Source organism: Vipera berus (assembly GCF_964194415.1).
Source record: "Vipera berus genome assembly, chromosome: 16".
Taxonomy (NCBI): domain Eukaryota; kingdom Metazoa; phylum Chordata; class Lepidosauria; order Squamata; family Viperidae; genus Vipera; species Vipera berus.
In genome coordinates, this window is record NC_138219.1 from 1626997 (window position 1) to 1645158 (window position 18162).

The 18162-nt window shown below is 44.4% G+C and overlaps 1 protein-coding gene across 1 annotated transcript in view; it reads left to right on the forward strand.

Annotated features, from left to right (window-relative positions):
* The first annotated feature begins 3786 nt into the window (after positions 1–3786).
* Positions 3787–18162, forward strand: part of LOC308675471 (uncharacterized protein) — a 34068-nt gene continuing 19692 nt past the window's right edge. The window contains 4 exon segments of the mRNA XM_081340831.1: positions 3787–4006; positions 13691–14011; positions 15810–16067; positions 17990–18025. Coding sequence (XP_081196957.1) covers positions 3952–4006; positions 13691–14011; positions 15810–16067; positions 17990–18025 — 670 coding nt within the window. The 5' untranslated portion in view covers positions 3787–3951.

The window sequence follows — 18162 nt, forward strand, 5'->3', positions numbered from 1 at the left end:
CAAAGTCAGGAAAAAGCAAAAGTACACATATAGATTGGGTGAAACAAGGATTAATAGCAGCAACTGTGGGAGGGATCTTGGAGTCTTAGTAGACAATCACTTAAACATGAGCCAACGGTGTGTGGAGGCAGCCGAAAAAGACAATGCAATCCTAAATTGCATTAACAGAGGGATCAGTCAAGATCACATGAGGTACTAATACCGTTCTATAAAGCTTTAGTAAGACTACACCTAGAATACTGCAACCGGTTTTGGTTCCCACGTTACAAAAAAATGTTGAAACTTTGGAAAAAGTGCAAAGAAGAGCAACTAAGATGATTAAGAGTCTGGAGACTAAAATGTATGAAGAACGGCTGCAGGAATTGGGTTTGCCAGTCTAAAGAAAAGAAGAAATAGGAGTGACATGAAAGCAGTATTTGAGGGGGTGTGTAAACATGACATGAAAGCACAAAGAGGGGGTGTGTAAACCTACTTTCCAAAGCACCAGAAAGCAAGACAAGAAACAATGGATGGAAGCTAATCAAGGAGAGAAATAACTTGGAATTAAGGAGAAACTTCCTAACAGTGAGGACAATTAACCGGTGGAAGAGCCTTCAGAAGTTGTGGATGCTCCAATGCTGGAAGTTTTTAAGAAAAGATTTGATGGCCATCTATCTGAAATGGTATAGGGCAGGGGTAGGCAACCTCGGCTCTTTTATGACTCATGGACTTAGCTGACTCAGGAATTCTGGGAGTTGAAGTCCATGAGTCATAAAAGAGCCGAGGTTGCCTACCCCTGGTATAGGGCATGGCTCGTCAACCTTAAAGACTCAAAGAGCCATTTGGACCCATTTCCCATTCATACAACTCCACAAGGGCAAAGTGAGAGGAACCATCAATCATCACCATTCCTTTCTCCCAAATCCAGAAGAGACAAATTAAACAACAGAAAACTGTACAACCCACAACAAAACAGAAAACACCAACCTGGTACCAAGGGGAAGATGGAACTTGCGGACGTCCCCTCCGCAGCCCTTCCCCATCCCAATCTCTGTACTGGGTCAGGTTGTCCTTGCATCCTCCCACCCCAGTTGCTATGCAGACGCAGTCTCAGTCCAGGCAACCAGACCAGTTAATCACTCTCCCTGAAGGCCACTAAAAAAGACAGAAGAAGACACAACCGGTGTAGGTGTCGCAGGGTTCCTCCCACAGCCCCAAAGACCAGGCTTCAGGGGAATGTTGCTCTAGGGATCAACTGTTGTGATTCAGCATCAGCCTGTGGTTTCAGCAGCTGAATCGGACAATTCTGAGGAGGAGGAGGAGGAGGAGGAGGAGGAGGAGGAGGAGGGGTTTGGAGAGCCTTTGGTTGCAAATGCATCGCAGAGCTCTCAGCCAGGCCCCTCCCGTCTTGTTCCTCCTCAGACCCAGCTGTGTGAGCCTGAAAGATTGGATGAAGACGATCGACAGCTGGCTTTGTTCAAGGACGCTTGAAGCAGGAAGCAGACAAGCAGAAGTGAACAAAGAAAAGCAATGAGGCACCTCGGGAGGAGGCAAAGAGAACCCATTCCCTGAGATTGTTGTTTACAAGGGGAATGTGTGGGAGGTGCTGGTTGCTGAAGGCAACCGTTTGAAGAGCTTCTGATATAGTCTCGGTTTGTATTTGTTTTACTCTGTTTTGAACTGTTTTGTTTAGTTTTTGCAAATAAATTTGGTTGGCTTAATTCCAGCCTTCTGAATATAACAAAGGGGTTGTCCCTGACATTTCTGCAGGGCCAGTTGTAGGCTGGATCAGAACATCAACTACCCCACACTGGTCTAATGATATAAGATAGACTTGGGGGGATGGGGCAAAGGGAGGCTGGCCAGGGGATGGCCAGATAAGAGACACCCAAACCCGCAACTTCATAGTGGTTGGAAGGGACCCTCCTGTTCTGTTCCAGCCCACAACCGGCCCTGTTTGAATGTCAGGATCAACCTCTTTTTTCTTCTTATAGTCAACAGGCTGGAAACAGGTTGCCTCATTGCCTTCCTCTGTTCTGCTCTGCTGGATTGCCTCCGGCTCCTAGCGTCCCTGAATAGATCCAGACTAACATCGATACTGGGAAGATCCTGGGTTAGGACGCTGAGCTTGTTGATCAGAAGATCAGCAGTTTGGTGGGTCGAATAGAGTGAGCGCCTGTTACTCGTCCCAGCTTCTGCCAACCTAGCAGTTCGAAAGCACGTAAAAATGCAAGTAGAAAAATAGGGACCACTCCGGTGGGAAGGTAACAGCGTTCTGTGTGCCTTTGGCGTCTAGTCATGCCGGCCACATGACCACGGAGACGTCCTCGGACAAGCGCTGGCTCTTCGGCTTTGAAACGGAGATGAGCACCGGCCCCTAGAGTCGGAAATGACTAGCACTCATGTACGGGGGAACCTTTACCTTTACCTTTTTAGTTTAATGAAGAGAAGGACGAGGGGGGACAGGATAGCAGCCTTCCAGTATCTCAGGGGCTGCCCCAAAGAAGAGGCAGTCAAGCTCTTCTCCAAAGCGCCTGAAGGCAAAAGACAAGAAGCAACGGATGAAAACTAATCAAGGAGAGAAGCAACCTGGAACTAAGGAGAAACTTCCTGACAGTGAGGACAATTAACCAGTGGAAAAACCTGCCTCCAGAAGCGGTGAATGCTCCAACACTGGAAGTTTTTAAGAAGAGACTGGACAGCCATTTGTCTGAAATGGCATAGGGTTTCCTGCCTGAGCAGGGGGTTGGACTAGATGACCTTCAAGGTCCTTTCCAACTTTTTTATTATATAAAACTTTTATTCATAAAACATGAAACTCAGTCAACTGAACACTCAAATTGACAAGCACTAATGGTTGACACGGGTTGCTGCCAGCATCCTAGGTATCAACCAGGTATCTCCTTAAAATGTAAGATGTTCCAAGTAGCTCAGTTTTTTGTACCTTTGCTGGAGTTATTGCAGGAAGCTGCAATTTCTTGATGTATTTTGCAAAGTTTCTGGACATAGTTCCCAGTGCCCCGATGACAATGGGTATCACTGTTACACGTTTCATCCATAACCGCGCAGTTTTGATGGCCAGGTCACGGTATTTCATAAATTTTTCCAGTTCTTTTTCTTCGACTCTGGCATCTCCTGGTACAGCGATATCAATCAGCTGTGTGCTTTGTTTCTCTATGACTGCAATATCTGGCATGTTGTGTTCCAAATGGCGATCTGTCTGTATTCAGAAGTCCCACAAGATCTTCACCCTCTCATTCTCGACAACTTTTTCCACCCTATGTTTCCACAACTTTTCGGACACAGGCAAGTCATATTTTTTACACAATGCCCAATGGATTAGTTTAGCAACTCGGTCAAGTCTATCTTTGTAATCAGTTTGCGCGATTTTGCTGCACTCACATATAAAATGTGAAACAGTTTCAGCTTTGTGGCCAAGTCAGCAATTTGGATTGTCAGTAGATTTTTGTATTTCGCTTTCATGGCATTAGTTTGTAGTGCTTGTTCTTGAGCAGCCAGTATTAAGCCTGGCTTTCTTTCTTGATGGTTCCCATCTTAAGCCATGCCCATGTCAAGTTGTTATCACATTTTCCTTCAATGTTTTTCAAATGTTGTCCATGCAAAGCTTTGGTTTTCCATCTATTTAATCTGTCATCCAGCCGTTTTTCCTTATATTCTTCCTTTGTTTCTGTTAATTGTATTATTTGTATTATTATTATTAATAAAAGGGGAAAGGAGGAGGAGGAGGAGGAGGAAGAGGAAGAGGAGGAGGAGGGGGAGGAGAACAAGAAGATGCAGCAGAGCAGGACGTGAGTTTTGCTGATCCCTCGTAAGAGGGACAGTCTCAGCTCATATAGTATCTTTTGGGACCTGCCCTCCAAAATTGCTGTAAGAGACTCTCATTAGAATATTACGCAAATTATGTGACAATTCACACTTTTCAGAAGTCAGACAAGGTTTCATTTCGCTAGCATGTTGCACGAGAGGGTTCTCGGACTGTGGTTCTCAATCCTTCTCTTAGGAGCTGGTAAGTTGTGTTTCTGTTACTGAGTTTCTAGTATTAGATGCTGTTTGTTGGTTTGTTTCCTTGGGTCCTTGCAGGATCTTAGCTGGAACAGATATAAAACTCTTGAGGAACTTTCTCAAGGAAAGCTGAGGAATAGAACATCAAGAAAAAGGCAGGCAGGGTTGAAATGATAAACTCTAGCAGAAGAAATAGAAAATATTTCCCCCATTTTTCTTTAGAAAACATAAAAAACATAAAGAGAACGTTATCTATGTTTCGTGTGGTTCTGATATGTTACTCAACAGTATAGTCTAAATTAACAGGACTAAAAACCCAATTTCAGATCAAAATCTAACAATACGGCAAGTCAAGAGTATGTAAATTAAAATTTCAAAGTCTCTTATCATTTTATGTTGATTAAAATAACTACAAAACGCTGAAAAAAAATGAGAAAAACAAAAAAAGTTAAAAACAGGAAACAGATTTTTTTTTCAAAAAAAAAAAAGCAAAACACCCAAAGTTCGGAGAATACAGTTTTATAATCACCAGGAAATATATACAGTTTAAAATATACCTAGCTAATATTTTAATTATCAAATGCATTTGTAGGGATAGACCATCTGCTGACAAATTTAAAACTTGTGGACTTCAACTCCATGACTTTCCCAGCCAGCATACAGTAGCTGTGACATGGCTGGCTGGGGAATTCTGGGAACTGAAGTCGACACGTGTTAAAGTTGCCGTGCTTGGACACCCCTGCAATAGGATCTCCTGCTTGAGCAGTGGATTGGACCAGAAGACCTGTCAGGCCTCTTGCAACTCTGTTATTCTGTTGTTAGTCTGCAACGAGGACATTGTGGAAAATATCCACACAAGGACATAGAAAGGGGGGAGAATAAGGAATAGCACATCCTCATGTTATGCAGCATGTGAGACATTTTAGCCCAGAGCAAAAGCCATGCATGGTCTGAAGGAAATGGGCGGATCCAGTTTTGGGGCCCTATTTACAGTCACAAAGGAAACTGGAAAGGAAGCATGAAAATGCAATTAGATGGGGAGTTCTAGGGGCAGGACCTTCCAAACCAAGCATCTTGGCTTTTCCTGATAAGACTCCTCAGCATGTTTAGAGAATGTGCGTTGCTGCAGATAAGAACTTGATGTGGAGGGCAGGCGTGATGGTGGGGCTGAAAGACTGCTTCCTTAGATTAGGGAAGGGAGGACACATTCAGCTTGTATGCAATGAATTTCAAACTTAGCATGGTCTTAGCAATTGTGCAATAGATATGCTTTAAACGGTTACTTTTTATTGCTTATTATGATCTTTTAGCAATAAACAACTGTTTTTTATCCATTCCGGTGTTCGAAGATTTTATACATATATATATCTATATATCTATATCTATTTATATATCTATCTATCTCTATCTCTATCTATCTGTATCTGTATCTGTATCTGTATCTGTATCTCTATCTATCTCTATCTCTATCTATCATCTATCTTTCTCTATATCTTTATATTTCTATCTATCTATATCTACATCTACATCTACATCTACATATCTATCTATCTATCTATCTATCTATCTATCTATCTATCTATCTATCTATCTATCTCTATCTCTATCTCTATCTCTATCTATCTATCTATCTATCTATCTATCTATCTATCTATCTATCTATCTATCTATCTATCTATCTATCTCTATCTCTATCTCTATCTATCTATCTATCTATCTATCTATCTATCTATCTATCTATCTATCTATCTATCTATCATCTATCTATCTATCTATCTATCTTTAATATAAAATAATAAGAACTGCCTAGTGGTGCGGTGATTAAAGAGCAGTGTTGCAGGCTAACTCTGCCCACAGCCGGGAGTTTGATCCTGATGGGGCTCAAGGTTGACTCAGCCTTCTATCCTTCCAAGGTTGATAAAATGAAGAAGATGCTTTTTCAAAAGGCAACTGGGCTTTTTTTTCTTCTCGTCCAAAAAGATTCTTCAGTTCTGAAGTGAAGCTGAAGTAGAAGAACTAAAGAAGCTTCTTGGATGAGAAGCGAAACGTCTTCAAGGAAAAAACCAAGAAAGTTCAGTTGCCTTTTGGAAAAGCACCTTTCGGACAACCACGATCTGGAGGACTGAAGATTGCTGGGGGCAATATGCAAAGAATGCTTCAACATTGTAAACTGCCCAGAGAGAGCAGTTTAAAGGCTAAGGATCAGTGTTCTCCTGTATTCTAACAGCAATCCGCCCCAGCCCAAATTATTGATCCCAAAATAGCCACAAAGAGTGATGAGAGCCAGCCCTGCTTAGGGCCTCTTAAAGGAAACCACGAAACAACCCATCTGTTATTACAGTTTTACTAAGTTTTGCTTTCGTTTTTAGTGGCTTTGAAAGTCCTCTGAGCAGCAAAATTTGTTCATGGAACCACTTAGAAACAGCGATCATCGTTGTCCTGTCAACCACTGCGGAGGAGAAGGGTCTCCTCAAAAAAGTCAAGATGGCAGCTCTGAGGGGCTTTGAATGCGTTTTGATTTTTTTTGGCTACACTCTGTGGACGTCCCTGGCAGAGGATTAAACTAAGGATAGCAGGCAGAGATGAGGCACAGGGGACCCAGAATAGGGCAGGGCCGTGCTTTATTTATTTACTTTATTTATTTATCCAGGATATTTATTTGCCACCCATCTTGTATCCAATGATTCTAGTGGCTTTAGATCCAGTTCCAAGAGTCTGTTGCTTAGAAACAGAAATTCTGATCCCAATTGTAGTTCTAAGAGGATAGCAAACCCCCTCCCCTCTAGCACTGATGATGATACGTAGCTGGGCAATGAAACGTCTGCAAGGAGACCACCCAGCCCAGAAAGCACCCAGGACCCCTCAGTTCAACCCTGAGCTGCAAATACTCTCTTCAGCTGGAGTGAGCATATGGCAACAGTGATTTGCAAGAATGTATTCCCGTCCCAGCCTTCCGCGTCACCTCGTGTCAGCATCTACTGGGGGGAAGTTCATCAATGGACATATTATATTCATATCCCTATTTATATTGCAGTCACACGCATCTTACTCAGAAGTCATCAATGCTATATTCAGCAGTACTTCCTTTTATTTATATATAAATTTTTGCATGACTTGATGTAAACTTTAAAACTGTACTCTCTACCAGTCACAGATCACAGGGGAATTAATACGTTTCCTCTGGAATTTCTATCAGAATGTTTGAGTTGAGTTGGTCCAAAAGTCCATCTAATCTAGTATTGTGCCTCTGGATGGCTCACCTGATGCTTCTGAGATGCTTGGGATGATCAATCCATCTCCCACTATTGTTCTCCTGAAGATGGCACTTCACAGAATAACAGAGTAAGAAGGGACTTTGGAGATCTTCTAGTCCAACCCCCTGCTCAAGCAGGAGATCTTACACCATTTCAGACAAAGTCCAATTTCTTCTTAAAAGCCTCCAGTGTTGGAGCACCCACAACCTCTGGAGGGAAGCTGTTCCACTGATTAATTGTCCTCACTGTCAGGAAATTCCTCCTTAGTTCTGGGTTGCTTCTCTCCTTGATAAGTTTCCATCCGTTGTTTCTTCTTCAACTTTCAGGTTTGATCCCTGAATAGGGATCAAATATTCTCTATCCTTAACTCATGAGGATCACAGCTACTCTCCCTCCTCAGCTCTATTTACACCAAAGTTGATCCTGGTCTGTTCATCTACTCAGTTAAGTCCACAAACCCAACACTCAGTCTCCAAATAGTTGACTTGGAAAGATCTGCAGACTGTCCATCCTTCGTGGACAGTCACATGAAGGATGTGTTAGCAATGTTCCTCAGGAAAAACTCCCACCTCACGCCTCCAAATGCAGGATACATGCACTTTTCAGACAGAAAGAGATTCAAATCAAATGATTTCCAAGGTTGGTGTCAGATAGACAAGCATATTCCATTTCAGTAAAATGTCCAGGCTGCATTATGCAATGCTGGCACTTACGGAAGGAAAGCAAACACAAACTTCTCAATTTTCCCACAACCCTTTCCTGCATTCTAGTTACCCTTCAATGATTGTGGCTTCAAATATTCTCCATGAATATTTCCAAGAAGTAATGGATAGCAACAGCCCTTAGAATTATATACCGCTTCACGGTGCTAAGCGGTTTACAGAGTCAGCCTCTCGTCCCCAACAATCTGGGTCCTCATTTTACCGACCTCGGAAGGATGGGAGGCAGAGTTAACTTTGACCCAGTGGAATTGAATTGCCCAACTGCAGACAGACAGCAATCAGCAGAATTTGCCTGCAGTGCTACATCCTAACCACTGCGCCACCACGCTGGATGGAAATTTATCAAGGAGAGATCCAACCTAGAACTTAAAAAAAGATTTCCTGACAGTGAGAATTATGCAATTGGAGGACGACTTGCCTCCAGAAGTTGTGGGCGCTCCATCATGGAGGTTTCCAAGAAGGGAGCGGACAGCCGTTTATCCAGAATGGTTTGGAATCTGCTGCTTGAGCAGGACGTTGGACTAGAAGACCTCCAAGGTCCCTTCCAACTCCATTATGCTATGTTTTAAGTCTGGAGAAATTTGACTTTTTTGACTTCACCTTTCTGTTTCGATACTTTTTAGAAGTTTCCTCTTTATGGTCAATTGTGCCTCTTTCAAAACCATCAGACAACTTTCCACTTGCCTAATTCTTAGTTACTCATCTCTTTAGCAACACTCCTCCATCTTACGAGAAAGCCAGGCCTTTCCCCTTGGTAGAGTATTTAAGCATCTAGACTAAGATTTGGCTGGGTAAAACCAGGATGACCAGCCATAATATTGGCCACAAGAACATCAAGATGCTTGTTCTCTCACTGTCCTGAGGACCTTTACCAGTTCAGTGTTTCTGCCTAATGGGAGGAAGGAGGTCATCCGAGACCCATCTGAAGGAGGCACAAGTCAGTGAACATGGTTGAGAGAGGAGAACCTGGTACTCTCCATCTCATCTGAAGTCCAGAGAGTGTTTCTCCAAGGACAGCTCCATAGGATTGTGTCTAAGGGACAGTTTCTCAACTTTGGCCCCTTTAGGATGCGTGGAATTCAACTTCCAGAATTCCCCAGCCAGCTGGCTGAGGACTTCTGGGAGTTGAAGTCCATGCATCTTAAAGGGGCCAAGGTTGGGAAGCCCTGATCCAAGGTGTATGAACAGGTTCTTTCAGGGGTTACTTGGAAAGTACTTGGAAAAGACAGGTGAGGCTCATCTTTCTCATCCTCCACCCTGCCATTTTTTTTTACTTCTGATTGGAATCAAATCCAAGACTTTCCCAAGCAAGACCCATGCCCCTGTTGACCAACTATTTTGAGGAAAAAAGCATGTGATAGTTCTGGGGAAAAAGGTGAGCCACCCTAAGCATTGAGAAAGTTGGCAGAGCAGTCTCATCTCAGTTGGTTCAGTCACTTGAAGGACCATTCAAGGGAACTCTGAGGATGCCTTCCTTCGGTCAGTGAGACCCTGAAAACTCCAAGGGTGTGAAGTTGCATCTAAGCGTGGGACTTGCCAGATAATGTGATGCTCCCAGGTGCTGAGCATGGGTCATGTGGCGAAAGGGGGTTTTCAAGAGAAGTCATCTGCAATGATATTTTGAGAGCTTGTTTGGTTTTTGTGTCTACAACAACAACACAAAAATGGGGAAGGAACATCACAAGGGAAGCTGCTAACGTGGGAGAGAGCAGAGGAGAAGACAACTCGAGTAGCAACACATTTCTTTGGAAGTCATTTTGAAAAAGCTATTAGTGGATGCTCCCATTTGGGGGAATTCTAACCATGAAATGGAACTTGAGGATCCTTTGCCCACTGAGAAGTGCTTAGCCAAGAACAGCCTTCTTCGTGGGTGTTCCATCACTGGAGGCTCTCAAGAAAAGGTTGGACAACCCTTTGTCTGGAATGATATAGGGTCTCCTGCCTTGAGTAGGGGGTTGGACTAGAAGACCTCCAAGGTCCCTTCCAGCCCTGTGGTGCTAGGATTCTATGATTAGAGTAGTTGAAAGGCCTGAAAGCCTCCTTAAGCATCCACCAGGCAGAGGGAATTATCCCACTCAGACAGGAGATCCTGGGATGAAAGATTAGCAAGGCAGAGACTGTGTGTTATGTGGATCCTTTTGTGTACTCTAAAACTAAGTAGGTCCTCTGTATGTGACAGAACATTAGTTTGTTCACTTTATATGGCCAAATTAAGTACAATTTTAAGACAGTTGTAAGAGAAAGAAACAGAGCATTATAAATATGAAACAGGTCATAAAAACACCCCTGTAACAGTCTAAATCACAGAACCAACCTACGCTACTCTGTTAGGAGAACTACTGTATTAAACAATTGCCAACTACTAAAAACTAAAAGAGCAGCATGTTTAGGTCCCAATCCTGTAATGACTCGAATTCAGCCTCCTTATGTGATCATTCTCAGAAGGCTGCATAAATGAGTATGAACCTGAACAACTCTTGCTGACCAGCACTCATTCTAAAATCATAAAATGTAGTTTGGAATTCTGCCAGGAAGGTTCATGAGATTCAGAAAAGGGGAAACTGAGCTGTCTTTTAACCAAGAAACAATGGTGGTAAAGAGCTTGAATTTGGTTTAATATAGGTCACAAGGACATTTCGCTCAAATTTGGGTTTTATAAAAAGGTGCCAGATGGTCCAGAAGAGACCATGGCCAAGTCACAGTCCCCCCCCCCCAATGTTCCTTATGTTTACTGTGAGATCCTCCTGAAGACCTCAGTGAATGGATGATTGTTTCCTAGAAGAAAAATGCAGCTGAGGGGAGAGGAATAGCTAATCCTCATCTATGCACCATCAGTGGAACATGTATCTTCTTGAGAGAGATTGAGTTCATGACATAGCAAAATGCATGGTTAATACTAACCATTTTCACAATCTAGGGCAGTGACTAGGTGCATGGGCGATTGCTTCTTTTGGATCCAGAGACAATGAACGCCCCAATAAATACAGGGATTTTAAACTTTATTAGCTCAGTTCAATAGATTTAAAAGCAGAGCATTAAGCATTCATACTAAGTGAGATAATACAAGAAGCAACGGATGGAAACTCATCAAGGAGAGAAGCAACCTAGAACTAAGGAGAAACTTCCTGACAGTCAAGAACAACTAATCAGTGGAACAACCTGCCTCCAGAGGTGGTGAATGCTCCAACACTGGAAGTTTTTAAGAAGAGACTGTTCAGCCATTTGCCTGAAATGGGATAGGTTTCCTGCCTGAGCAGGGGGTTGGACTAGATGACCTCCAAGGTCCCTTCCAACTTTACTATTATGATTATGATTATCCAAATCTCTTACAAGCTTACAGGAGCTCCTTAATAAAATGACAGCAGAGATACCCCAAGGATGGTCAGTTTCCTTAGTACTCAATGCTAATCTGTGTGCAGAAGTGCTTCAAACAACAATGAGCTTCCATTTTCTGTCCATAGCTGGCACCAATTCATTCCCATCCCAGAGTTATGGGCAACACAGTCAACACCAGGTCTTGCAGTCTCCTGAACGTGAATAATATATTATTTCCTTCCTGGCTATTGTGAAGCAGCTTCTCTAAAAGGTTTCACAAGCAGCATTTGTGGAAGTAATGTTACAGCTGACCAACAGAAACCTCTGACAGCAATACAACCAACAGAAACCTCTGACAGCAATACAGACATCCCCCTTAAACCAGCTCACACAAACAACTGACCTGCAAAACCAACCCTTGAGCCACTTGGCTTATTCACATGCCGCTCCCAGCCCTTGAGTTGAACAGCCAGGAAGAGTTTTCCGCAGACGTTGTACTTTGAAGAGAAGCAGAGATTCCAATAGCTGGAAGGACCCAGGAGGAGATCTAGTCCAGTGCAGGGAACTACTACTCGGAACGGGACAACTTGCCACGGCCAACTTGCTGCAGGACAACTCGCCGTGGGGCAATTCAACAATTTAATTATTTAAAATAATTTAAAAAAACATTTTAATTTTTGTCATTCACATTTCATTCTGTCCCTCCTTTTGCATCCTTTCTTTAATGATTGTATTCCACCAATTCTTTGATATTAGTGATGATTTGGCCATGTGATGATTTGGCCATGGCGAGTTGCCTACGGTGAGATGTCCTAGACCAAGGGTGGGGAACCTTGGCTCTTTTATGACTTGTGGACTTCAACTCCCAGAATTCCTCAGCCAGCAGGAAGTTCAAGTCCACAAGTCATAAAAGAGCCAAGGTTCCCCACCACTGTCCTTAAACCCTACTACAACAACCCCAACGGAAGACTTCCTGGCTACTAATTAATCACCAGCCAAGAAGACTTGAATTTGAATTTCAATTCAAATATTTCTCCAGATGTTCAAATTCCTCACTGGCTTTCTTCTGTGTCATAATTCTTATGGTCCTTCCTATTGATCCACCCGGACTCTTTGGATTCTAACCTTTATTTTTATGGACAACTATAAACTTTAAATAAATTCTAAAACTCTAAAAAAAACCACTTTGGTACTTACTTGTAGGGACACGGTGGCTCAGTGGGTTGGGACGCTGAGCTTGTCGATCAGAAGGTCGGCAGTTTGGTGGGTCAAATCCCAAGTGCCACGTAACAGAGTGAGCGCCTGTTACTCGTCCCAGCTTCTGCCAACCTAGCAGTTTGAAAGGACGTAAAAATGCAAGTAGAAACATAGGGACCACTCCGGTGGGAAGGTAACAGCGTTCTGTGTGCCTTTGGCGTCTAGTCATGCCGGCCACATGACCACGGAGACGTCCTTGGACAAGCGCTGGCTCTTCGGCTTTGAAACAGAGATGAGCACCGGTCCCTAGAGTCGGAAACGACTAGCACACAGGTGCGGGGGAACCTTTACCTTTACTTACTTGTATCTTCAGGGCTGGAATCCACTAACAATGACTGGGCTTTTCCAAAGGATGGACTTTCTAGAAACCCAAAATTGTAGAGTTGGAAAGGACCACAAGGATCATCCAGTCCAACTATCTGCAATATGCAGGAAAGACCAGTTAACAATAGAAGAGAATCTTTCTAGCTCGGGGCTGAACTGTGGAATCCTTGCTGCTCTCTGAGCTTGACGGTCTTCTTACAGATGTTTCATTACTAAGCTGCAGTGATGATGTTACCTAGTCTGATAATAAACCATGCTCAATAGGACAACCAAGCTCAGAGAGCAACAAGGACTCCACAAAACCAGTTAAAAAACCTATGGGCCTTGCTCCTCCCACTCTGGCTGAAGGGAAAGAAAATGAATGGTGGCAGCCAATATGAGGAGCATCCTATGGGGTTCCTGAATGAAGGAGAGCAGTCTGGTGGTAGAGGGAGGGTAAACAATTGAAGTGAGATGGGTGTCAAACAAATTGAATAAGTAAATAAAGTGAACTGGAATTTCAAATGACCCCTCAGGTGTCCTCCAGGTGAGCAGATCAGCCTGGGGCCTGGTGGAGCTTTGGGCCTCCCTGGTTGGGCAGACCCTCCTTTTGAACCCCAAAGGGAAGGTCTGAGCTCCCACGTAGGACATTTGAACCCCTCTGCTTCTCTAAGAAGAGAAGGCCGTTGCCCAGGGAGATGCCACCATGTCCTCTTTCCAGGAGCCATTTTGCCCTTTCTTAGAAAAGAAATCTGAGGGTCAGAAATGGGACGCTGGGTGGGTCTCTTGTGATCCAACCTTGAAGGTTTCTTCTCTCTTTTCTCTTTGACCATGCAGAAACTTCTGGAACAGAAGAACTGAACAGGATTCTGGGGAAAACTGTCACATTCCAAGTGAAGACCACTGAACCCTATAGAATTGTAACCTGGAATAAAATTCTCGGCACTGAATTTGTAAATATCGCTCTGGTGACCTTTGAGGAGGCATGTAAACTTCTGGTCCTCCTACCAGCTTTTGGAAAGAGACTGAATGTTTCCAAGGACTGCAGAGAATTACTTCTCAGTCATGTAGAGAAAAAGGATGCAGGACAATACAGAGCACAAATTATTTTAAAAGATGGAAATATACTGGTTGAGTCCTTTGATCTACGGGTTTTTAGTAAGTATCCCAGCCATGGCAGCAAATTCCTGGTCTCCCTCCTTTGCCCAGGATAATGTGGAGAGGTGGGGCTTTTCTGGTGGGGAGTGGGTGGGTGGGTGGGGTTGGGTGTCCAGTTTCTGAAGAGGCAACACTTTCTGGATGGAGCCCAGAACTGCTCACCTGCTGCTTTCCTTTTTGACTTTTGTTCCAGCATGCTCTGCCCATCAGATGTTCAGGCAGAGTTTGGTCCATTCATACAATGCAAATTGGTTCAAGATGTTCTCCTCAGGCCTAGCCCAGCATATATTTGCTCCACTCATACACCAACATTTCCCTGTCTGTTCCATCCTGCTGACCACCTTCCATGCCAGCTGAGGGCTTGCATTTCTCTGATGGGTTAGGAGTGGAGCTCAGGTGGTCTCCTTTGAAGGCCTCACCTTGGAAGGAGGCCTGAGGGGGGCCAGCCCAGCCTTCTCCAGGCTTCCCTCTCCATGTGGCACAGGCTGCACCAGAGTAAGCCGGGTGGGGGGTCAGGAAGAGAAAAGCAGGTTTGCTCTGAGGCTGGACTCTCCAGAGAAGATCCTCAGGACCTTCTCCATGGATCTGGTGGGACTGGCTGGACTCACCAACTCTTTGGAGAAGAGTCAAGGGGGCTTGAGGAGGTGAGCCTGGAGACCCATCATCCTGTTCTCAGTTCATGGTTTGGTATAAAAAGCGTTTGGTGGGGGGAAGAGGATGAAGAGTCCTATTGTCTTCTGCCTCACCGATGAGTGTCATAGGTGCGACTGGAGAAGATTTTGGGATTGTTATTTGTGACACAAATGGGTGATACGTGTTTTTTCCTGCTCTAATCTAAACTGTCAGAACCCGTTTCTTTCATTTGGGGTCTTATTTTTGGGTTCTGTGTTTCGGAGGGAGGGTGGATTCTGGGCTGCTACTACTACTGTTTCACTCTCTGCTTTCTTTCTCGTGCCTATGCCTTACTCCCTTGGTGGTGAACCTATGGCTCACGTGGCACAGGTGGCACGCAGAGCCCTCTCTGTGGGAACGTGTGCCATTGCCCCAGTCCTAGGTCCTAGCTGGGTTTTATAAACCCTTCTTGCTCTAGGCCTCCGCCTCCGTGTACAAAAAAAAGGTTCAATCAATCAATTTCAACTTCACATGGGGAAAAAAAGATCTCCCAAAGTTGGAATTGATTGATTGAACTTTTGAGTCCCACCCTGTCTGCCGTTACCACCGCAGCCACACCCACCGAAATGGCCACACCCACCCAATGGGCCACGCCCACTTGGCGCCAATGATACATAAGTGGGTTTTGGGTTGCAGTTTGGGCACTCAGTCTCTAAAAGGTTCGCCATCACTGTCTGTCTCCTTTGATGTTTGGGGTGAGAAAGGAATGTGCCTTGAGCCATTTGTCTTATCTCTGGCCGCAGAAGACGAAGCCACGGACGTCAAGGCACAAAGTAACAGCCTTGAAAGCGGTGCCTTACGGTCCTGCTTCCCACTATCACTTCCCACCTGTGGATTGGCCAGCTTGAACCATCCGAACGGACAGTTGGGCTGGGGTGTATGAATGATTCTTTTAAACTATTATTTCGCGTGGGAAACCTTTAGATCCTGCCTTCCATGCCTATTGTCAACTTCTCCCAGTAAAAGTTCCTTTTGGAAAGAAGCTGTTCCAGGCGTTTTGCTTTCTCGGGAAGAGGAATTGAGGTGGGTTCTTACGTAAACAAAACCATTGATTGACCCATGCTGTTGTTGGCTTCCTGTGATTTTCTGGTCTTTCACAAATGGTGTCTCCCCGTCTCCTGCTTAGGAGAGTTGCTGGACTCTCAGCTGAAAGTGACTTGTGCTTCTGATGGGGCTAGAAATGGAACTTGGCAGCTGAATTGCTCTACAGAGACCTGGGAAGACAGGGTGAATATCAGCTGGACTTCAGCGGCTAAGAATACGGATCCCAGGCCTGGGAGTTCTGTGATCCAGTTTGTCTCCCAAGATCTCAATGCAACATGCATAGCAGAAAACCCTGTTAGCAAGGCATCCAGGATGGTCTCCTTAAAACAAGTTTGTACAGGTAAGTTTTTATCTTCTTAAAAGGGGCCGTGAAACCAAAGATGAATCTCAGATTCTCTGGAATATCTGGTCTCCTGCTTGAGCATGGGGTTGGACTAGAAGACTCCCAAGAAGATGTAAAAGATCTTCCAACTCTGTTACGCTGTTCCTGTTACATTCAGCTGGGAGACAAAAGGTCCTGGAGCATGTAGATCTTCCCATGCAGAAGAACCATGGAATTTGGACAGGGGTTGGGCTACACCAGGGGTAGGCAACCTCAGCTCTTTTATGACTCATGGACTTCAACTCCCAGAATTCCTGAGCCAGCTTGGCTGGCTCAGGAATTCTGGGAGTTGAAGTCCATGAGTCATAAAAGAGCTGAGGTTGCCTTACCCCTGGGCTACACCAACAATCCACAAAGGAGTCTGTGCAAACGTATGGATTAAAATTATTAAGCACTTCTTCCTACCATCGCCAATTATATTCCTTTAATTTATTTTTCCTCTTTTGAAAAGGGGAAGGAGTCTCTAACTGGAATTGGAAATCCTATTTAACCTTTTAGTTTCCCCTTTCCATTGGATTACATTAAGAACTGGAAAGCAGCTGATTGAGGAGCTTCTCCATTTCTCAGCATTTCCTGAGGTTGACCACTGAGGCACCTTGTGTGCATCGTTCCCTTGTGAATAATAACACCAGCAACATTTCATTTGGACGACTCTTGTTAGCACGTCCCATATACACCCCCTCCAAGAAAAGAAACTGGGTTTACAGACCAGGAAATGCAGAACTGGCTACTGGCAAATGCAGCCAAATTGCCTTGGCTTACCCTAACCGTAGGATCCATGAAGTGTCAGCTGCGAGCAACCAGACCCCCACCTGTGGAGGTCAAACTGGCTACTTTATTGTTCTCTGACTATAATACAGGAATTTGTCCAGATTGGCACTTTCACCTGGGAAAGACCAGATAAGTCTTTCAGTTTTTATCTTCTTGTGTGTTTTGTTAGTGTCTCTTGGCTAATTCCCCCCCTGAGCCCTCCTCCCAACTGGGATAGTTGCTCTCCAACAGGGACACTAAATCAGGGGAATTAGGAATCTGGAAGGATCCTCAAACGAGGAGTCAAAATTCCTTGTTTGATTCTTTGATAGGCAGATCTCTAGATGGCGAGGTGATGATGGCACTGCACAGACATTCCAGTTATTGAGAACATATTTTACCTAGTTTAATCTACCTCCTAAATTGGCAATTCTGCCCACCTAGCAGTTCGAAAGCACGTAAAAATGCAAGTAGAAAAATAGGGACCACTCCGGTGGGAAGGTAACAGCGTTCCGTGCGCCTTTGGCGTCTAGTCATGCCAGCCACATGACCACGGAGACGTCCTCGGACAAGCGCTCGCTCTTCGGCTATGAAACGGAGATGAGCACCGGCCCCTAGAGTCGGAAACGACTAGCACGCATGTGCGGGGGAACCTTTACCTTTACCTTTAAATTGGCAAAGCTGTTGGACAGAAATATATTTTGCAGTTTGGTAGAGAAAATGGTTTTACCTTAAGCTAGCTAATGATACATATGTCTTGTGTTTAAAAAAGAAGAGGGGTATTAATGCTTCAGGCTGCCCAGTGGCGTTAGATGCATGCAGGTACTCCCTTCATTTTGCAAGCCTTGACTCAGACATGGGATAATGATCTCATCGTGCGCGTTTCCTGCCTGACTTTTGCTTTTATTACTCCTGTTTTCGTTTGCAAGAGTTTGGTCTTTGTAGTGAAGGTGCCTTGGCCTGAGAAAATGGTTGTAAAATTAACTAGGCTTGAGGATGTGCTTCAGAGGGTCTGGTAGCTGTTAATGGTTTCACCCAAGCCGAGATGCACAATTGCTCACTGCCTGATCTCTGTTTCCTTTCAATACGCTCTCTTGCACTTGCATTCTGCCCATCACGCTGAACCCCAGAGAGGACACCTGAGACGGAGGGCCCCCAAGAGGAAGGTGAGCTCCACCCCATCCTTACAGCTTCCACCTTTCCTTGCCCCTCCCTCTTGATAGTTTTCCAAGGGGTTTCCCCCCACCTCACGCGTACCTAATAGACCCCTCCTTGAAGGAGGAGGGCAGAGGATGAACTTAAA